At 42.5% G+C, this 23381-nt stretch overlaps 1 protein-coding gene across 4 annotated transcripts in view; it reads right to left on the reverse strand.

Annotated features, from left to right (window-relative positions):
* RSF1 (remodeling and spacing factor 1) overlaps positions 1-23381 on the reverse strand; it is a 41080-nt gene that overhangs the window by 12088 nt on the left and 5611 nt on the right. For all 4 annotated transcript variants that reach the window (XM_039369674.1, XM_039369675.1, XM_039369676.1 and 1 more), the window contains exons 4-8: positions 21628-21773; positions 18900-20581; positions 6201-6410; positions 3870-3974; positions 215-294 (exon numbers count right to left, since the gene is read on the reverse strand). In XM_039369674.1, coding sequence (XP_039225608.1) covers positions 215-294; positions 3870-3974; positions 6201-6410; positions 18900-20581; positions 21628-21773 — 2223 coding nt within the window. The remainder of the gene's footprint in view (positions 1-214; positions 295-3869; positions 3975-6200; positions 6411-18899; positions 20582-21627; positions 21774-23381) is intronic.

The raw sequence follows: 23381 nt of genomic DNA on the forward strand, positions 1-23381 counted from the left end.
AACAGGAAGAGATTTAGCATGATCCGATGGAAAAGCAATGTTCTGGAGTCCTTTGAAGCAAGAACAGAATTCTAGAGTTTCTCCAGGCTGTCCGGGGTTTGAACCCACAAAATTTCACACCTCTCTAGTACACACATGCCTTTTTTTTTTTTTTAAGTATAATCAAGCTATTTATACCGATTTGACTAGGATTATACGATGAATATTGTGATACCTTCGTTCTGCACGTTCTTTCTTTTTCAAGACCACATCCAGGTCCTGTAGTTGTTCTTCCAACTTCTCGCAGAGCAATTTCTGTGGGGTTAAAACAAAATAACGCTATTACATTAGCAATAATTCAAAAATCTCTTTGCGTAGTCAAAGTTTCTTAGCAGGCTGGTTCCCAAACACTGTTCGATGTTAACAGCTACTAACAGCAATACAGGTAGTCCTCATTTAGTTCCCGTTCATTTAGTGACCGTTTGAAGTTACACTGGCATTGGAAAAAGGGACTTTGGACTGTTTTTCACAGCTACAACTGTTGCAGCATCCCCACGGTCACGTGAATAAAATTCAGAGGCTTGGCCACTGACATGTACTTAGGACGGTTGCAGTGTCCCCCGGGGTCATGTGATCCCCTTTTGCGACTTTCTGACAAGCAAATTCAATAGGGGAAGCCAGATTCACTTAACAACTGTGTTTCTAATTTAGCAACTGCAGTGACTCGCTTAACAACGGTGGCAAGAAACATCGCAAAATGGGGCAAAAACTCAGTAACTATCTCGCCTAGCCACAGAAATTCTGCACTCCATTGTGGTCAAAAATCGAGGACTACCTGTATTAAGAGGAAAGGATTGCTTTGAATGCCAAACTAAAGATAGGGAAATTTTGGAAAAGTCTAAATAAAATATCTACATTTTGAAATGCCTCCCATGCGTGCAGCAATTTTCAATTTATTTTTAGACCGAGTTTTGCAACCTGGAAAGCACTATCTCTTCCAGAGAAACAGATGATTAGGCAAGCAATAATAATAATAAAAATAACTTATCATATGTATAATGTTTAAGTCTCTTTAAGAAGAGACTAAACATTCACCTGCCCGAGATGGCATAGGTTCTCCTGCTTGAGAACGGGGCTGGACTAGAAGACCTCCAAGGTCCCCTCCAGCTCTATTCTATTCTTGAAATAATGTTTTAAGATATAAAGGAAAGCTCAGAAGGCGCCAAGAACTTTCATCAAAGGAGACCTAATTGTGGCTGGTAAGGAATCCAAGATTAATCATGATTAATATAGAGGCAATTTGCCCCCAGGACATGAGAAAAACGTTCTTATTTGAATCAGTAGCTGCTTCCAATTTACCTGAATATATTAAGGACAAATAAATTTAGAAATATTACTGACTTGTTACTAACTTCACAACTGCAGTGATTCACTTAGGAGCTGTGTCAAAAAAAAAAGGTCGTAAAATGGGGCAAAACTCACTTGAATGTCTCGCTTAACAATGTAAATTTGGGGCTCAATTGTGGCCGTAAGTCAAGGACTACCTATATTTAAACCGTTTGCTTAGTGACAACCTGAAATTGTAAGTACCTGTGAAAGGTACTTATGATCCAGTTCCGAAATTCCGACTGCGTCCTCCATGGTCACATGACTGCGTTTTGAAAACTTGGCTGCCGGCCCACATTTATGGCTGTTTGCAGCATCCCTGCAGTTATGGAATTGCTATTTACAAAATTTGGATGAAAAAAAAAAAACCCACGCTGTTTTCCCTACAGTTTTCGGCAAAACTGTCCCATAACGAACAGAATGATCGCAGATTCATTTAACAACCAGGGTGATTTGCTTAATGACTTAATGCAAATAAATGAATAAATAAATAAATGGCTGCAAAATCAAAATGGTGTCACGATGCTTTGCAATCGTCGTAACCCAATGGACAGGCTTCGTGTCGGTCGTTAAGTCAAGGACTTGACTGTGTACTTAGATATCAAAGGTGTTATGCTGGAAAAGCCCAGCCTATGCTGCCTGGAAGATGCAGGTCTATTAAAAAAGAACGGGGACTTTTGCATCGGAAAGTTCTAAAAGGCAGCATATGAAGCAAAAATCAAGAACAAGGGAGGGCTAACCTCAAAACTGACAGGAAGGAAATTTGAAAGTCACGGGAGTAAGGGATGACTTCACAGAAAGAGTTGTGGAAGCTTGAAACCAACTTCCAGCAGAGGTAGTGGGGTCAATCACCAGAAAATGAGTTTAAAAAAGCTTCGGATAGATAACATGTCCATCATCTGACAGAAATTATAGAATAAAAATTAAAATTATCCAGGGCCTTGGGTAAGACTCAATAGGCGGACCAAAATGCCAAATCCAGTCTAAAGTATTTCTAGCAGAATTGCATGATTATGTAATAGTTTTGTTTCCTATGCCAGGGGTCCCCAACCTATGGGCCGCGGCCCACCTACTGGCCATCAGGCTACGGGACAAGCTGGCCACCCCCACTCACACTAGCGCCCGCAGACCCTTTTGCGCCTGCGTGCGAGGCCAGCAGTGGCGGCTAGCACCTGCGTGCCTGCACAAACAGGGTGGCTAGTGTACACGCAGGTTACACGGCTCCTTTGCGCATTCACGCAAGGGCTAGCAGCGGCAGCTAGCCCCTGCACGCCTTCGCGAACAGGGCTGCTAGCCCTGTGTTAAGTGCGCACGGCCCCGTTTCCGCACGCATATGCTTGGATGCAAATTTCCCAGCTGCTCCCTTTTTCTCTGGGCTACCAGCATGAAAAGGTTGGTGATCTCTGCCCTATGCCGTCTGTCTGGTAAACGCATAAGATTCGTTTTCTCTCCATGCACATGTATACATAATCCGAATTAGATTGTGTTGTCTTCTGTCATATATGTGGGTATATGCATAATTATGTATTTATTTATGTCATATTTATGTACTGTATATTGGAGGTGGTGACCCTTTGAGAGCTGTATGCAACAAAATTTCATTTTAACGTATGCCGATTAGTGTACATTCAAAGTGATAAAGTTATTATTCTATTCTATTCTATTCTATTCTATTCTATTCTAGTCTAGTCTATTATTCTATTCTATTCTATTCTATTCTATTCTATTCTATTTCTACTCTATCCTATCCCTTCCTGTTATTCTGTTGTTCTGTTGCGTTCCGTTTCGTTCTGTTCCATTCCATTCTACTCTACTGTACTCCTATCCTATTCCTTCCTGTTGTTCTGTTCTGTTCTATTCTATTCTACTCTATTCCTAACCTATCCTATTTCTTCCAGTTCTGTTCTCTTCTATTATAATTCTATTCTACTCTACTCTATTTCTAGTCTACTCTACCCTATCCCTTCCTATTATTCTGTTCCGTTCCATTCCATTCTACTCTACTCCTATCCTATTCCTTCTCGTTATTCTGTTCTGTTCTGTTCTATTCTATTCTACTCTATTCCTGTTCTATCCTATTCCTTCCTGTTCTATTCTATTGTTCTGCTCTGTTCTATTCTATTCTAAACATCTGGCTGACAGTGCAATGAACAATAAATAAATATGTTAAAATGAAAACAAAAAACTCAAAAGGGCAGACATGATGGACCCACTAAGTCATTTTCTGCCGTCATTTGTCCCGGTTTGTTTGGCAGTCAACACAGAAGCTAGAACCTGTCGTTGTCGGCTGCCTTGTGACTCACTACATTATTCTTTAGGGGAAAAATTTATCTGGTACTCATCGCACTTCCCGGAACGAATTAACGATGAGTACCGCTGGTACCACTGTCCAAGTTTATTAACATTCCCAAATGGAATTCAGCAGAGTCTTTTTTCATCAAAATGATGCTAAAGAGAAAGGAGTGGGGAAAAAGGAAAAATTCAAATCCAAAGAAAAAACCCACGTGCTGACAAGGTGGGCAGAACCATTCGCCATCTGGAATGATCATCAGCGGAGGCCGGAGACACGCCGTGTGATAGCCGCTGTCACAGGAATCGCATAAAAGAATCTGCGGAACAAATCAAACCGTCAGCCTGATATGGATTATTTTTTTTTAATTTAATCCAAGATGCCTCTTGCTTCCATATGTTTCAAAAAGCAAGATACTGTAAAGAACCCAACTGTTACTCTGGCTCACAAAAGGGGAGAGGGACAATAGAAATAACAGACAAAATTCAGCTCTTTTAACCACCGCCTAAGCTTGATCAAAGGCAGCTGAAGGCCTGAATAATTCATTGGCTGAATGGCTGTGGAATCTGAAAAAAAAAAATTGCTGAATCAAGCCAGGTGTGTTTACAACTCTCAGTTAATTCCCTGTGGCCTACAGAAGATCTAACAATGGGCAATATATGATCTTCTACAGGTAGTCCTCAGACTTACAACAATTGATTTAGTGTCTGTTCAAAGCTGCAACGGCACTGAAAAAAGTGACTTATGACTGCTTTTCAAACTTAACAGAGGGATAGAATCAAGAACAACATGAAGTGTTAATACCACTTTACAAGGCCTTGGTGAGGCCACACTTGGAATACTGCATCCAGTTTTGGGCAGCACGATGTAAAAAAGATGTTGAGACTCTAGAAAGAGTACAGAGAAGAGCAACAAAGATGATCAGGGGACAGGAGGCTAAAACATATAAGGAATGGTTGCTGGAATTGGGTATGTCTGGTTCACAGGTCGGCAACCTGCGGCTCCGGAGCCGCATGCGGCTCTTTGAGCCTTCCCCTGTGGCTCCCAGCCTCCTCTGCCATTTGCAGAGAAAGACAGAGACAGAGAATGCACTTGCGTTTCCCTTCTCTCTCTCTTTCTGTGTAAAAGAGAGTAGCCTCACCCCATTCGATCAGCTGACAAGCTTACTGGGCGGGGCTCCTGCCTTGGCTGCATCTCAAGCAGGAAGCAGGAAGGGCAGAAGAGCGCTAGCTAGCCCAGCTATGCTGACTCAGGAATTCTGGGAGTTGAAGTCTATGAGTCATAAAAGAGCCAAGGTTGCCTACCCCTGAGCTTGTTGGAGAACAGCTTGAAGCCAGTTTGCCAGGTGAGCAGAAGATCGGAGAGAGGGGGGGGGGGAGAAAGAGAGAGGGAGAGAGGGAGAGAGAGAGAAAGTAAGTAAGTGGGGGAAGAGGACTGGCAGACTAAAGGCAGAAAAAGAGAGGGAGAGACAGAGAGAGAGACCTTTTGACATCTAAAATGAAGATAACACTGCATATATCCTTTTTTACCTTTATGATACACACACACATACACACACATATAATATGGTAAAAAAAGGATATATGCAGTGTTATCTTCATTTTAGATATCAAAAGGGTTTTGCGGCTCCCAGTGTTCTGTTTTCGGTGGGAAACGGGTCCAAGTGGCTCTTTGAGTGGTTTGGGTTGCCTACCCCTGACCTATACAAAATGTTCTATAGATGGCACTTGCCACCAACAAGATTAGCAAAAATGTTTAAAAATGTGTCAGAGAAATGTTGGAAATGTAAACACAAATCAGGTACTTATTATTCGTATGTAGTGGACATGTGTTAAAGCAAGGAGATATTGGGCAAAAATCCACACTTGGTTAGAAAAAATGTTAGAGATAGACTACAAACCTGATTTTTTTTTTAACTAGGTATAATGCCAGAAAAACTTGATAAGCAAAGTACATAGCCGATTTTACATGTGGCAAGAATTATATTTGCACAATATTGGAAGAACGAAGAACTACCACCAGAAGAAGAAATAATTTAAAAAAATATTAAGACTGTGGGGAAATGGACAGACTTACTTTAAGGTGGAAAGAAAAAAGAAGAAACGGAACTATTTTCAAACTTGGGACCTATTTTATCAACGGTTAGAGAAAAGATTTAGGGGTTAGGAATTTAATTTGTATTAGTGAATAAGATACTCGGATGACACGTTTTGGTTGGTTACTAATGAATTCTGTTAAAAAAATAATCAATAAAACTTTATAAAAAAGAAAGAAAGAAAGAAAGAAAGAAAGAAAGAAGGAAGGAAGGAAGGAAGGAAGGAAGGAAGGAAGGAAGGAAGGAAGGAAGGAAGGAAAGAAGGAAGGAAAGAAAGAAGGAAGGAAGGAAGGAAGGAAGGAAGGAAGGAAGGAAGGAAGGAAGGAAGGAAGGAAGGAAAAGCATGGGTGACCAAAAATAATACAGCAATATTTCTCTGGTGCCGTTCTGCAAATCTGTTTTTTATTCCCCCCCCCCCTTATTTGATCCTTTTCAAAGAGAACAACCTACTAGCTCTGGGTGATTAGGAAGGCCACACTTCTTGCACGGTTCGTCATCCTCCGCGGGCGCAGGCTCTTCCTCCTCCTCTTCCTCCTCCTCCTCTTCTTCTTCCTCAGAGTCTTCTTCATTCCCGGAACCTTCGCTGTCGTCGTAGCACGAGTACCGCCATCTGCCACGAGTTCGGGTGCCAGCCCATCGAACTTTACTTCGCCAGGAAGCCTGGGGGATTCAGCAATAAGAAGAAAACTCTCAGCTCCTGGACATTCTCCCCCCCCCCCAGAAATGACAGCCCCAGCAACGGCTCCAGATGTTTTCCGGATCATGGAGCACGTAGCTCTCATTTGCAGCTGTCTGAATAGGTCAGGGATCATAAGCACGTTCTAAACATCTCGGAGGAAAAACGTAAAACCCAGCGTGCACCATAAATCATGGTGTAAAAAAAACAACAATACACTGATGGTTCCACAGCTTGTGCTACCACAGATGAGAAAAGGAGCGTTGTCTTACCTGAACGCCTTTTCTCAGCACGGAGATGGAGCAAGGGAGAATCCAACAAAGTAAGCTCAATATTGCCTGCCTGCTGGCAGCCAAGATTGCCACGTCTGTTTGAGCTGAAGACCAAGTCAAGACTGGGTGTGTCCTAGCCCAGGACGGGCGTGGCAAGTTTGGCTGACTTGGTCTAATGAGCAGGAAGACAGAGCTAACCCATTGGTGGATTCTCCATCTCCTGTGCTGGAGAACTGCTCTGTCTCATAGTGCTATGTGAAGCTACTTTATTGATTGTTGGGCGTGTTATTTATTTTATATCCCTCCCTTTATTTTTTTATAAATAACGCAAGGTGGTGACCATACCTTCCTCCTCCTAGTTTCCTGACAATGACAAACCTGTGAGGAAAATTGGACTAAGAGGGAATAACTGGCCCAAGGTCACACAGTTGGCTTTCATGCCTAAGGCGGGACTAGAACTCACCGTCTCCTGGTGATTGGCCCAAAGACATCTGGCTGGCTTTCCTGCCTAAGGCGGGACTAGAACTCACCATCTCCTGGTGGTTGGCCCAAAGTCATCTAGCTGGCTTTCATGCCTAAGGCAGAACTAGAACTCATTATCACCTAGTGATTGGCCCGAAGTCCCCCATAGCCAACTTTCATGTCTAAGGCGGGACTAGAACTCGTCATCACCTGGTGGTTTGCTCCCCAGCTGGCTTTAGTGGCTCCGGCCAAACTGGAACTCAACGTCTCCCAGTTTCTAGCCTGATGCCTTAACCGCTAGGCCAAACTGGTTCTTGTTAACTTAAATCATTCAGCAGTGTTTTGCCTTTTTTGTTACCAAATGGCAGTTCTACACATTCTCGCAGGAAAACAGCAAACGGGCCAGGGAAAGCTTCTGCTTCCATTGTAAATTACCCACTTACTCAGCTCCAAAAACCAAGGCAGATACAGTTACTTCTAAGCGGTTCCGTTTATTGCCCCTCACCTACAGACAGACTCTTGCCAAACTAAAGCGGAATGCTTGCAACGTGAACTCTTTAAACTCTGCTATCTCTTGATCCTCCGGAATGTAGCCCCCCTCCCTCCTGGGAATCCAGACTACACTCCACCCTACCCACAGAGCATTGTCTGGTACAAGTCATAAATGGTAGCTACGTTGAGCTTTGGTGAAACAGGGTAGATTCGGAACATGCGGTTCTAGGGAACCGAGCAGTTACGCCAAACAGTCCTTCAGATCAGGCGTATTTTGTCTAGGGGTTTGACTGTGGCTACCCTCAAGTGGAAATTACAGCTTCCAAAACTTTCTGACTGCAATAAAAGAGGACAAGGGGCTGACGTTCACATATAAGGGAAGAAGGCTTGTTGCAATTTGTTGGCATGACGATAAACCATGAGCGATGCTCGCTTGTAAGCCACACAGTTACCTTGTAAGGGAGATGGGTGTAATAAATAAATATAAATAAATAAAATGTTAAGGCAAGGGTCCTCAAACCTGGCCCTTTTGTGACTTGTGGACTTCAACTCCCAGAATTCCTCAGGCGGCGTGCCTGGCAGAGGAATTCTGGGAGTTGACGTCCACAAGTCATAAAAGGGCCAAGTTTGAGGACCCCTGCCTTTGAGCCAGTCCAGAAGGATACCATACTTGGTAGTGTTGAAAGTTACCAAGAGATCAAGGACAAAATCCAGATGGAGAAAATCGCCCCAGGTCATCACCACAGGTCATCATCAAGAGTGACCATTCTCGGCTGGCTTCCGGTACGAGGCGACGGCGATGGCGGCTACTTTGTAGCCGTCCAGCTGGGAAGGTGTCAGAACCGCGGAGCGCAGCGTGTATCAGCTGGCCCGCGGCTCGGAATTCCCTTCCCGGGCAAAGGGAAGGGACAGAGAATGCAGGAGTAGAGGTAGAACCCCTGAACTCCCTCTGGATTTTTTCCTAGAGGGGGTGAATGGAGTGTTCCCTCGGAGCTCCTGCTGATCTCCGCCTCCCAGCTGTTTTTGCTTCCTAGGAAGCAAAAGAAACCGCCGCTTCTATCTCCGTGCTTATAGCGTATTGGTGAGTAGTTTTTATAACGGACAGAGTGGTTTAAAGGATTTTTTTATATAATTTAGGCTTTTATTTTTTTCTTATTTAGTTTTGATTATTTCTCCTTTGTTCTTTTTATTAGTATGGAGAAAGGAATTAAGATGGCGCTTTGAAAGTGTCGGAGTTTTTTTTCCTTGTCTTTTGTTTTACTTTCTTTCTTTAAGGATTGGATTTTGTTTTTGCTTTTGGTATTGAATTTCTTCTCTTGATTTTTTTTGGTTTTTTTTCTCTCTGGATTTTTAAGGACTATAGTGCTTTTGCTGTCTCTTTTAAAAAAACTTTTTTTCTCTCTCCCCCTCCTTTTTTTCTTGGGGGAAAGGGAAGTGAGAACTGGGTTATTTAAAATGGCTTCAAAGAGACAGCCGCCTTCTACAACATCCAAGGTGGTTTCTTCTCCTATAACCTCTACTGCACAACCACAACAACAATCTAAACATGCACCACCGGCTCAGCCACCACCCTCTCCTCCTTTGCCAGGATTTTCAGCACAAGAGGTTAGAGGCATAATGGGAGATGCTGTAGCTCAAATGAGAGAGGAAATGAAGCAATTTGCTATACAGATTAAATCAGACATTAAATCTGACTTTAAAGAAGAGATAAGTGGGATAAAGGGTCAATTGGAAGATAATAACAATATTTTGCGACAAGATATACTTGCAGCAGTCTCAGGCCTGGCTACGGTGGTGGTGAAGCTGGATGCAAGACTGGAGGAAGTCGAAGATAAAGTTGATTCTTTTGATGATAAAATTCAAGATGTGGAAAGGAAGGTGGAGACTTCACAAGAAGATATTCTGATGTTTCAGTACAGACAGATGGAGTACGCTTTGAGGATCAGAGGCCTCAAGGAAGATATGAATCAAGATTTGATGGAGGTGGTCCTTACTGATTTAGCTGTGGTTTTGAATATGGATAAAGGAGAATTACGCAGAGAAGTGGAAAAAATTTATAGACTTAACTTTTGGATTGCTAAGCAGAAGAATTTGCCTAGAGATGTGGTGATTTATTTTACAAAGAAGTCTCTGCGTAATGAGATTATACAAGCTTTTTATAATAAAAGATTCCAGATTGCTGCCCAAGATGTCATCATCTTAAAGGAAATCCCATCAAAAATTCTAAGAAGCAGGAAAGATTTGCTTTCCTAGCTAATGAGCTTAAAGCTAGATTGATGCCATTTAGATGGGAAATCCCGATGGGTATTGTCTTGAGCCATGCGGGGACACGTTACAGATTGAATACGGTTGATAAAGCTAGAGAGTTTTATAATACGGTCCTGGGTGCAGGCTCAATTTTACCTGTTCAGAAATCCTCGAGTGGTAAAGAGGCGGAGCAGCAATCTGAGGCATTAGGTTTGGTTTCTGCTGGGATGATGCAAGCTGAATGGCAACACCAAACGGAGGTTAAAGAGCAGAGAATGACTCGTGCAGCTTATAGACGTAAAGAGAAGGAGCAACGTAAGAAAGAAGCTAAAGAAACTTCTTCTGAAAGTGCATCATCGCCGGTGGGAGGAGCAAGACCCAAGAGTTATGCAACACATGCAGCAATGGCAGATCTTGAAGGTGTCTTCTCCAGGCTGCGGGCCAAGGGTGATGGCAAAGTTTCTGACCTGGAATGTTAATGGATTGAATTCTCCTCAGAAAAGGAAAAAAATCTTTTACTATTTGAAGCAACACAACAATGATGTTATTTGCTTACAGGAAACTCATATTTTACTTAAGGATCAGAAATATTTAGTTAATGCTCGTTTGGGATCTCACTTTGTATCTTCTGCTCCTGGGAAAAAGGGGGGAGTTGTTATTTATGTTAAGCAAAATCTACCAGCTTGTCTGGTGGAATCAGATCCCCAGGGAAGATATGTGATGATTGAACTTGGTTTATATGGCAAGAAAGTACTCATAGTGGGACTCTATGCACCAAATCAGCAACAGGAACAATTTTATAAGTTGTTACATCAAAAAATAACATTGCTGGACTATAGATCCGTGATATTAATGGGTGATTGGAATGGTGTCTTAGATACACAAAGGGATAAGAAAGGTTCTTCTCCCTTTTTTAAACAAGCAAAATTACCTAAAGCCTTTTTTGATATGAAGGAGGACTGGGAATTAAGGGACTATTGGCGGGAATGTAACCAAGAGGAGAGAGATTTCACTTTTTTTTCTGATAGACACCAATCCTTTTCAAGAATTGATTTTTTTTTTATTACAACGGACTTGTACAATAGAGTAAAGAATGTAAAGATTTTTCCTAGATCGTTGACGGATCATAGTCCAGTTTGGCTGGAGTTGACTCAAGAAAAAGAGGAGAGAAGATCCTGGAGAGTGAATGAAAATTTGTTTAGACAAGAGAAGAATGTTCAAAAGTTAAAGGAGTGTTTAAAGGATTATTTTGTTTTGAATATGTATAAGGGGACTTCAATGTCAATGGTATGGGATGCAGGTAAAGCATTTATGCGTGGTGTTTTGATAAAAATGAATAACTGTTATAAGCGAAAGCAGATTCAGAAACATAAAGAATTGGAAGATGAAATTAAATTAAAAGAAAAGTCCTTGATTTTAAATCCTTCTGATGAAAGTATCAAAGAATCTCTAAAGTTACTAAGGTCACAATTTAATATGTTGTTAGCAGATCAAGCTGCAACTAACTTGTTGTTTATGAAACAAAATACATTTTGTAATGCCAATAAGCCAGGGAGATGGTTGGCTTATCAATTAAGAAAGAAACAGAGACAGAGAATAATAGAGAAAATAAACTATAAGGGTAAATTAGTTTCTCAGAAGGAATGGATCAAGAAATCCTTTTTGGACTATTATCAAAAGTTATATAAATCTACTAATGTGCAAATTCTAGATATAAATAAATATCTAAGTGAGGTTAATTTCCCTAGATTGACAGAGGATCAGAAACATGAAATTAATGGGATAATTACTAAGGAGGAAATTGTGTCAGCAATTCAACAATTGAAATCAGGGAAAGCACCGGGTACGGATGGGTTAACAGCTGTTTATTATAAAGCTTTAATGGAGATGATCCAACCATTAGGTGATCTTTTTAATGGTATTTTACAGGGTTCAGAGATCCCTCCTTCATGGCGTAGTGCCTTTATATCACTGATTCCAAAGGAGGATCAAGATCTTACTTTACCAAAGAATTACAGACCCATATCTCTTTTAAATGTGGATTATAAGATATTTGTTAAAATTTTGGTAAACAGGTTTATGAGGGTTGTGCCTTACCTTGTGCATAAAGATCAATCTGGGTTTATAACTGGAAGGTACATGAAAAATAATGTTAGACAAATCATTAATGTATTAGAATATTTAGATAAGAACAACCAAGTCTCTGCAGGGCTGATATTTTTAGATGCCGAAAAAACATTTGATCAATTGAATTGGCATTTCATGTTAAGAGTAATGGAAGAGATGAATTTTGGTGAAAAGATATTACAAGCCCTTACGGTAATATATCAAAAACAAACGGCGCAACTTATTGTTAATGGAGGTTTGTCAGAGGTTTTTATAATAGAGAAAGGTACTAGGCAGGGGTGTCCATTATCACCACTGTTGTTTGTTTTAACATTGGAAATATTGTTGATTAAAATTCGAGAGTCGCAGGAAATTAAAGGAATAGAAGTTAACAAAAAAGAATATAAGTTAAGAGCCTTCGCGGACGACTTGGTTGTTACTTTGTCGCAACCTGTTCATTCTGCAGTAAAGCTATTACAGTTGATTCATTATTATGGTTTGGTCTCGGGTTTCAAGATTAATGTTAATAAGACTAAAATTCTACCTAAAAATATGACTAGTCAGGAGAAGCAGACTTTGGCTAACTCGACGGGTTTTGAAATTGTTAATAAGGTAAAATATTTGGGGGTGATGTTATCTATTTCTAATGCAAAACTATTTAAAAATAATTATGAAAGGTTGTGGGTTAGGGTACAGAATGATTTGAAGAATTGGGAGAAGTTGCAATTATCCCTCATGGGAAGAATTGCAGTGATAAAAATGAATATTCTACCCAAGTTTCTTTTTTTGTTTCAAATGTTACCGATTTTGAAGAATGAGATTAATCTAAGTGAATGGCAGAAAGGTCTTAATAAATTTATTTGGGCAGGGAAAAAGCCAAGGGTCAAGTTTAAAATTATGCAAGACTTCCGTGAGAGGGGTGGACTCAAGGTACCGAATTTGAAATTATATTATGATGCGGTGGTTTTAACACTAATTAGTGACTGGGTAAATTTGACAAATCCTGAGATACTTTATCTTGAGGGATGGGACTTACTTTTTGGGTGGCATGCCTATTTAATATTTAACAAAAAGATGGATTGGGTTTTTAAATCTCATATTTTAAGAATTTCTTTACTTAGGACTTGGAGAAAATATTATAAAAGTGATTTCAAAGTACCATTATGGGCTATACCTTGGCATGCGATAGAAGGAATAAAAAGAGGTGCTAAAATGGATATGGTGTCTTATAGACAGTTACTTAGGTGGGATGGACAAAACTGGCAGTTAAAATCACGGGAAGAGTTAGCACAAGAAAATATTATTTATTCTTGGTTCCAATACAGGCAACTAGCAGATAGATGGAAGGTGGATTGTAAGGTGGGTTTTCTTAGAGAAGATGAAAATCTTATTAAGCAAGTGAAAGATCAAAGACAAACCCACATTAAGAGAATTTATGGGGTTTTAGTTGAATTGGACTCAGAAACGGAACTAATTAAAGATTGTATGATCAGATGGGCGCAGAATTTTGGTGAGCCAGTTCCATTGGACACCTGGGAAACTATCTGGGTGAGAAATGTCAAATTTACACAAGCACAGAATCTAAGGGAGAATTTTTATAAAATGTTTTATAGATGGCACCTTGATCCACAAAAAATGTCTCTTATGTACCCTGACCTACAACCTAAATGTTGGAGATGTGGATGTATGGATGCTACTTATTATCATATTTGGTGGTCGTGTAGAGAGATAAAAGCATTTTGGATTAAGATATGGTGGAATATCCAGAGAATTTTTAAAAGGAGGGTAAAATTTACTCCGCAATTATTTTTGTTGGGTATAGTTATTGATTGTGATACAAAGGAGGTTATATTGATGCTAAATTTGATTACAGCCGCGAGGCTGCTAGTTGGACAATATTGGAAGAAGGAATCTTTGCCTACACTGCAGGAATGGTTTCTTAAAGTGTCCTATTTGGCGGAAATGGCAAAGATTTCGGCTTTTTTAAAGCAACAAACGCAAGAGAAATTTCTTGCTGTTTGGGATAAATGGATAAAATTTATACAGTTTAAAATGGATATTAAAAAATATTATATAGCTTTTTCTTAATTTTTATTTTTATATATATATACATATATATTTCAAAATATAATTTTTCTAATTGTTTTTTAATTAAGCCTATATTCTGCTCTGGGAAGCTCGGGGGGGGGAAGGGGGGGTGTTTGGGGGAGGTTGGGGAAGGGAGGGTTTGTTGTGTAATGTTAGTTTTCTCTTTGTATATGTTTTTTTGTCTTTGTATTGTTTTGTTTTTTTTTGTAAAACTTATAAAACTTTTAATAAAAAAAAAAAAGAGTGACTATTCTCAGGACAGCTAGTCCTTGACTTACAACCATCCGTTTAGTGACTGTTCAAAGTTACAACGGCACTGGAAAAAAGGGACTTACGACCGGTTTTCAGACTTACGGCCATTGCAGTATCCCCAGGATCACGTGATCAAAATTCAGATGCCGGGAAACTGACTCATATTTATGACGGTTGCAGAATCCCGTGGGTATATGTTTGTGTGTGTGTGTGATGTGATCGTTTGTGACTTTCTAATAAGCAAAGTCAACGAGAAAGTCGGATTCACTTTCACAACTGTGTGTGTGAGAATCACTTTATGAAGCGTGGCGATTCCCTTAACAAGTCTGGCGAGTAAAGGTGGTAAAAATAGGGTGACATTCACATAACCAATGTCTCGCTTAGCGACAGAAATGCTGGGCTCAATTGTGGCCACAGGTTGAGGACTGCCTGTTGTTGTCAACGTGGCTAACATCGGATGTTTTGGCGTTGACACCAGATGGAAATGTAGCCATTTTTCCCCTTTTGTTTTTAGAGTTAGATGATGCTGGGAGGTGGGATGTGAATGAGAATCTAGCTCAGCGGTTCTCAACCTGTGGGTCGGGACCCCATTTGCGGTCAAAAGACCATTTCATGGGGGTCACCAAACAATGCAGTTCACCATTTTTTTCCCCCTTTTCCTTAGCTATGCTACTCCCTTTTATTCTATTGGCTTTTGAAAGCCAATAGAACAGAGTCTCTTGAATAGAGTCTAATTCTATTGGCTTTCAAAAGCCAATAGGAATTGTCCAGGCTGTCTCTGCCCTGCTGAGCCTGCCAAAAGTCCCAGTCTGCAAACGGTGCTGCACATTGTCTGCAGCGAAGGCGAGCTGTCTGGAAGCTTCCACTCCTCCCTGCTGAGCAACTACTAAAAATGTAAATAAAAGAGGGCCAGGGATGGGAGGTGGGAGGCCAGCAGGCGCAGGGAGGGTTGCTGGCGCGCGTGGGGCCCGGCGGGTGCGTTACTTCCCTTGGGCTGGGCCAGCTGGTGGCCCAGCTGGTGGTCGGCCTGCGTCGTCTCTGCCGCTTGCCTGCTATTCCTCGGCCGGCGCAAGGGGTGGCACCACGCATGTGCAGCGCTCCCAGGAAGGGAAAGTCCTTGACTTACAACAGGTTGGGTAGTCCTCGATTTATGACCGGTTGGGTAGTCCTCGACTTACGACCGATTGGGAGTCGCGGCATTAAAAAGGTTGAGAACCACTGATCTAGCTAGACATAACAACACTAAACGTAGCGTGAGAACCAAGGTTATTGAGCCCAGAACTGATAAAGAATTGGCTGGCTGGAGAGGAAGCTCCTACTTCAGGCTAATTGGGGAATGTGATTTATGACTGTTAATTAGAGGAGGGAATTGTGCTTTGATACTATGTGCCCAGGGGAGGGGAATCCAGTTTTTGGCTTCAATTATGCAGTGCCGATATTATGCTACTCGAATAAAAGATCCCTTAAGGCAGTGGTGGCGAACCTATGGCACGGGTGCCAGAGGCAGCACTCAGAGCCCTCTCTGTTCCCCCAGTCCTAGGCCTTCAGCTGGGTTTTATAAAACCTTTTCGCTTTAGGCCTCCGCCGCTGTGTGCAAAAAAAAAGTTCAATCAATCAATTTCAATTTCTCGCGGGGAAAAAAAAAAGATCTTGCAAAATTGGAATTGATTGATTGAACTTTTTAGTCCCACCCAGTCTGCCATTACCACTGTGGCCAGCCAATGGGCCACACCCACCCGGCACTGTAACGATTCATAAGTGGGTTTTGGGTTGCAGTTTGGGCACTCGGTCTCTAAAAGGTTCGCCATCGCTGCCTTAAGGTAAACAATGCCTCGAAGTTCTTTTGAAGAGTTTCATCTATCGGAACCAGGACAGTAGTGTTCCCAAGTCTAAGTCTCAATTGGAAATGGTCCAGATAATCTCCTTCTTGCAAGGCCCTCTAAATCTGGAAGCCCAACACCTTCTCAACAACTTTCCCAAGAAAAGGTGGGTTGTAGACTGCATGAAAACTGTCCAGTTTGGGCCGGCTCCAGGGATAACCTCTTGAGAAGAAGGTGCACAGTCTCTTTCAGAACTGCTAGACCTCCCCTCTCAAAGATGCATTTTGTACCACATTCTCCCTCCTTGCAGGGGCATGAATCGAAAACACAGATACCCATGTTTACCCGGGTCTTATATTAATTTTTGCTCCAAAAAGACACATTAGGGCTTATTTTCCAGTTAGGTCTTATTTTCGGGAAAATACGGTACTAAATGCATTCGTCTGGCTGACGATCTTAACTGGGGATTATTTTTTGGGGTGGGGCTTATATTACGAGCGTCCTGAAAAAAAATCACACAGAGATTATTTTCCAGTTGGGTCTTATATTTGGGGAAGTTTCGGTCACCACAATGTAAAAAAGATGTTGAGACTCTAGAAAGAGCACAGAGAAGAGTGACAAAGAGGCTTAGGGGACTGTAGGCTAAAACATAGAAGGAACAGTTGCTGGAATTGGGTATGTCTAGTTTAACGAAGAGAAGGACAAGGGGGGATATGATAGCAGTATTCCAATATCTCAGGGGCTGCCATAAAGAAGAGGGAAGTAAGCTATTTTCCAAAGCACCTGAAGGCAGGACAAGAAGCAACGGATGGAAACTAATCAAGGAGAGAAGCAAACTAGAACTAAGGAGAAATTTCCTGACAGTGAGAACAATTAACCAGTGGAACAACCTGCCTCCAGAAGCGGTGAATGCTCCAACACTGGAGGTTTTTAAGAAGAGATTGGACAGCCCTTTGTCTGAAATGGTATAGGGTTTCCTCCCTGAGCAGGGGGTTGGACTAGATGACCTCCAAGGTCCCTTCCAACTTTATGATTATTATTATTATTATGGATCATCGCACAGTCAGCCAGATGTTCAGACTGGATTTGGCATTTTGTCTACCTATCGAGTCCTTACCCAGGACCTGGGATAGGCAGATGTGGATGTTTGATGGTATTACAGGTATTGTTGCAGTATTATTATTATTATGGTACTAAATGCGTCCGTCTGGGGCTTATTTTTGGGGTGGGGTTTCTATTGTGAGCATCCTGAGAAAATTCACTCTAGAGCTTATTTTCCGGTTGGGTCTTATTTTGGGAAAAATACGGTACTAAATGCGTCCGTCTGGCTGATAATCTGGGGCTTATTTTTGGGGTGGGGCTTATATTACGAGCGTCTTGAAAAAAATCACTCTAGGGCTTATTTTCCAGTTGGGTCTTATATTCGGGGAAATACAGTAGTTGCAATTACACCTTGGAGAACCCCATCCGCTCCCTCGTAACTAACTGACTCAAACTCCAAACTGTAGCGCTAAGTACAGGTCGTCCTCCACTTACGACCACAGTTGAACCCAACATTTCCGTAGTTGAGCGAAACATTTGTTGTGAGTTGTGCCCCATTTTATGACCTTCCTTGCCTCCATTGTTAAGTGAATCACCTGGTTGTTAAGTGAACCTGACTTGGCTGGTCAGAAGGCCGCAAAAGGGGATCACGTGACACCCCCCCCCCAGGACACTACAACCATCATAAATACGAACCCGTTGCCAAGCCTCTGAATTTTGATCACGTGATCGTGGGGATGCTGCGACGGTCGTAACTGTGAAAAAACGGTCATCAGTGACTTTTTTCAGTGCCGTTGTTAACTTTGAACGGTCACTAAACAGGCTATTGCTAACAGAGAAAACCTGGTTAAAAAAACATGCCCTAACGTGAGTAGCTTGGAATATCTCAGGGGCTGCCCCAAAGAAGAGGGAGTCAAGCTATTCTCCAAAGCGCCTGAAGGCAGGACAAAAAGCAACGGATGGAAACTAACCAAGGAGAGAAGCAACCTGGAACTAAGGAGGAATTTCCTGACAGTGAGGACAATTAACCAGTGGAACCACCTGCCTCCAGAAGCGGTGAATGCTCCAACACTGGAGGTTTTTAAGAAGAGACTGGACAGCCATGTGTCTGAAATAGTATAGGATCTCCTGCCTGAGCAGGGGGTCGGACTAGATGACCTCCAAGGTTCCTTCCAACTTTTATTATTATTATCGATCATCGCACAGTCAGCCAGATGTTCAGACTGGATTTGGCATTTTGTCTACCTATCGAGTCCTTACCCAGGACCTGGGATAGGCAGATGTGGATGTTTGATGGTATTACAGATATCGTCGCAGGATGGAAGCAGTTCCTAATCAGGCTGCCTTTTGCAATTGACTAATAGCGAATTTGTCAATGCCAATGGTGTTCAAGTGGCGCTCCAGTTGTTTTGGGATTGCACCCAAGGAGCCTATGACTATTGGTACTACCCTTGCTTGCTTTTGCCACAGTCTTTCTATTTCTATTTGTAGGTCTTTGTATTTTGTTATCATCATCATCATCATCATCATCATCATTATTATTATTATTATTATTATTATTATTATTATTATTATTATTATTATTATTATTATTATTATTATAGGGGGCTAGAGGGAGGTGATGAAAACATTTGCCTCCATCTCTAAATTTTTAAACAATAAAAGACCCTGGCAATCCCTTCTGAAATTTCACCTTGTGGCTTTTAGAGTTCGTCTCCTTCTCTGTTTTTTTGGAGTCGTCTTTCTTCTCCTGTTTTTGCAACGAAGCCGCTTTCTCTTCCTCTTCCTCGCTTCGTTTCTTCTCGGATTTCTGATCGCGGGTCTCGACTACCTTGGGGGTCGGTTTAGATATCCGGGGGGACCGTCTTAAAATGCGACCGACGCTGACTACCTCCTCCTCCTCCTCCGGCTGCTTTCCAGCGGCGGCGTTCGGAGCTTTTGCCGGGAGCGGGTCGGTTTTTTTCCTACTAGAGATCCGGATCGTTAGCTTGATCCCGTCTTTCTGCCTCTCAGAGGTTATTTCCCTGTTCTCGGTCAGAGAACTGTCTTCTTCCGAAATCAGCTTGTATTTACACTTGCTTTTTACAGCTTCTTTCTTCGTCTCCGCAGGAGATTCCTTGACGGAGCTCGGGAGGCTGTCTGGGGCTAGCAGCTCTTCCGTTGGAGGATCAGAGTCCTTGGGAGTTTTCGCCTCCTGCTCCTCGCACGCTTTCCTTTGATCGGGGAAAGCGACTTGGGAATCGGAGCCTTCTTTTCCCACCGTGGATTTCTTAAACGAGAGGACCGAAACGGGAGATGGCGTGGCATCCCGCCCCGCCGAGTCTGTTTTCTCGCCCGTAGGACCTGTTTTTTGCAAATCGTCGGCCTCCGAAGCCAGAGCCGGCTCTTTAGGGGAGGGTAGCTTGGCGGGTTTTCCTAAGCTGTCTTTGGAAAGTATCACGCTGTCGTTTGCTCTAAGAGAGTTCTCAAACTTCTTCGGAGGGTCGCTGTCCTTGGAAAGAGTCTCGTCCGGCTTTTTCCCTTCCGGCTGGCTTTCGCTTCCTTTGGGGCTGGTCTCCTCCCTTAAAGGCACAATCACCCCCACGGTCTCCTTCGCGGGATGCAAAAAGCACCTCTCGGCATCGCTGGTTCTCACGATGGCGCTGATGCCCTCTTGTACTCGTTCCTCCCCGAGCCCGTTTTTCTCCTTTGGCAGGCCGGCAGTCTCTTCCTTCGGACAAGAACGGTCCAATTTGTTATTCAACGGGACTTTCTCGCCGCCCATTTCCCCGTTGACCAGGAACTTCCCGTCGGTGATGGTGGGAACCCTCTTAAAGGTCTCCTCCTCCGGTTTTCCCGCTTCCTCTTTGGACACCTCTTTGGTTGGGGTGATGCATTTCCGCAAGGGCGCTTTCAGCAGGCTGTCGAAATCGTCGGTCAGCTTGATCTCCCGTTTTTTGAGGGGGATCTTGGCCTGCTGGTCGTTTTTCAGCTTCTCGTTCTCTTCCGCCGTTCTCTCCGCAACGTCTTGGGGAGTTTTGACGCTGACGCAGAACTCGATCCTCTCCGGCTCAAGGGCCAGCCGCTCGGCGTGACTGTTGGCCTCTCTGGAGTCTTTGGGCTCCGGCTTGTTCTCCTTCGCTTCTGCTTTCTCGGGCTTCACGTTTTCTTTGAAGGAGTCGTTCTCCTCTTTGGCGCTCGGCACTTCCCCGTTGTTCTCCGGAGGCTTTTCGAGTTTGACGATAACGGGCAGCTTTATGATGTCTCTCTCTTCCACTTTCTCTACTTTGATCTTCTTTTCCTCTGCTGGAACCGCGGGAGGTGGAGTTTTTTCGCTGGGCTGGGGCAATCCCTCTGCCGGCTCCTCTTTTTCTTCCTTCACTTTCAACTCGCCTTCTGCTTACCATTAAAAACAAGAGAAAACAAAATACATTTAGAACAACGATAAGCGTTAATTAGATCCAGCTCGGATCAGCGACGTGCACGCAGCCGGGATTGTACAGTGATTTGGAAAATATTCAGAAACAACACGTAGAATGTACAGCAGTGCAGCCACAGCCTCCATCGGTGTCTCATTAAAGCTGCTACTTTTCCCAGGAAGGTGAGGCTGCCCTTTGCAGCTGTCATACGATTTGGGAAAGAGACGCAGCTGCTTTAAGATGTAGCAAATAGATGCTACATTTGTGCCCCCATATATTATAGAATCCAGGGGAAAGATGTAGTTGCTTTAAAGAGCGGCATATAGGTGCTACATCTATGTCTCCGCATGGTATAATCAAGGGGAAAGAGGCATCTGCTTTAAAGAGTTGCAGATAGGTGCTACATCTATGCCCCCATATATCATTTAATCCAGGGAAAAGATGCAGGTATTTTAAAGAGTGGTAGATAGGGTGTACATCCATGTCCCCATATGCTGTCATATAATCCAGGGAAAAGACGCAGCTGCTTTAAAGAGTCACAGAGAGGTGCTACATCTATGCCTCCGTATATCATATAATCCAGGGGAAAATGCAGCTGTTTTAAAGAGTTGCACATGGGTGGTACTTCTGTGCCCCCATATAACATAATCTAAGAAAAAGACACAGCTGCTTTAAAGAGTTGCAGATAGATTCTATTCTATTCTATTCTATTCTATTCTATTCTATTCTATTCTATTCTATTCTATTCTATTCTATTATTCTATTCTAATTATTACTCCTCTTGGGAGAAGTTTGTCCATTTCAGAAGAAAAGGCACAATTATGTTTTTGTGAACCGAATTCAACTTCCAAATACTTTGGTACTGCAAAAATTAATAGTCAAATTAGCCAAGTTTTTGAAACTTAGAGGCTAAGGAGAATCAACAATAGGCCTTTGAAGGAAGTTTATTATGGAGTGCCAATTCTCCGAGGAGTAAATGATAACACGAGACTGCCCACCGCAAGATAAGAACAATACTCAAACCTTGCATTGCCGTGTCTTCCCTCTTTTTGGCCTCCTCATCTTCAGTGCTAGGACTCTCTTGCGAGGAGTTTTCCTGGTTTTTCAACAGCGCAGGATCAATTTGTGCTTTCAGGAGCTCAAGAGTTTCAGCCAGCTCATTTCGGCTTCTGGATGAAAAATAAGACGTGCACCAAACCTCAGAAAAATTAGAAACGTAATGTGTCACTCACTCCTGCCCAAATCTGTCTGCCGGCCGTTCCGTGCCAGCATTTGCAAGCAAGGAAAGAGAAAATATCTGGCCTGGGAAACACAACTGACTAACTCTTGTTTTAAAATCCTAGATCCATATTTCCCAAATGGAACAACTTCTCCCTCTCAGCTGGCTGGAGAATTCTGGGATCTAAAGACAACACATCTTAAAGCTGCTGAGGTTGAAAGAAAACAAACTGAAATTCAACACAGAGAAAAGTAAAGTCTTACACTTAGGCAAGAAAAAAAAACAATAGTACACATACAGATTGGGTGAAATCAGGCTTAATAGCAGCAACTGTGAGAGGGATCTTGGAGTCTTAGTGGACAATCAATTAAATAGGAGCCAGCCATGTGCTGCAGCAGCCAAAAAAGCCAACGCAATTCTAAGTTGCATTAACGGAGGTATTCAGTCAAGATCACGTGAGGTACTAATACCACTCTACAATGCCTTGGTAAGGCTACACTTCGAATACTGCATCCAGTTTTGGTCACCACGATGTAAAAAATATGTTGAGACTCTAGAAAGAGTACAGAGAAGAGCAACAAAGGTGATTAGGGGACTGGAAGCTTAAACCATATAAGGAAAGGCTGCTGGAATTGGGTATGTCTAGTCTAATGAAGAGAAGAATGAGGGGGGACATGATAGCAGCCTTCCAATATCTCAGGGGCTGCACAAAAGAAGAGGGAGTCAAGCTATTCTCCAAGGCGCCTGAAGGCAGGACAAGAAGCAACGGATGGAAACTAAACAAGGAGAGAAGCAACCTGGAACTAAGGAGAAACTTCCTGACACTTAGAACAATTAACCAGTGGAACAACCTGCCTCCAGAAGCGGTGAATGCTCCAACACTGGAGGTTTTTAAGAAGAAACTGGACAGCCATTTGTCCGAAATGGTATAGTGTTTCGTGCCTGAGCAGGGGGTTGAACTTGATGACCTCCAAGGTCCCTTCCAACTTTATTATTATTATTATTATTATTATTATTATGTCTTAGTAAGACCACAGCTAGAATACTGCAACCAATTTTGGTCTCCACACTACAAAAAAGATGTTGAGACTCTAAAAAAAAAAAGTGCAGAGAAGAGCAACAAAGATGATTAGGGGACTGGAGGCTAAAACATACAAAGTGTGGTAACAGGAACTGGGCACGGCTAGTCTAGGGAACAGAAGGACCAGGGGAGTCATGATAGCCGTGTTCCAATATCTGAGGGGCTGTCACAGAGAGGAGCGGATCCACCTATTTTCCAAAGCACCTGAAGGCCAGACAAGGAACAATGGATGGAAACTGATCAAGGAGAGATTCAACGTGAAATAAGCAGGAATTCTCTGACAGTGAGAACAGTCAATCAGTTTGGCTCCAGATGTTGTGGGAGCTTCGTCACTGGAAACTTTTAAGAAGAGACTGATCTGCCATCTGTCAGAAATGGTGTAGGGCAGTGATGGCGAACCTTTTAGAGACCGAGTGCCCAAACTGCAACCCAAAACCCACTTATGCATTGTCGGGTGGGTGTGGCCCATTGGCTGGG

This window comes from Crotalus tigris, unplaced genomic scaffold (assembly GCF_016545835.1).
Source record: "Crotalus tigris isolate CLP2741 ecotype Arizona unplaced genomic scaffold, ASM1654583v1 scf7180000021196.354758, whole genome shotgun sequence".
NCBI classification, from domain to species: domain Eukaryota; kingdom Metazoa; phylum Chordata; class Lepidosauria; order Squamata; family Viperidae; genus Crotalus; species Crotalus tigris.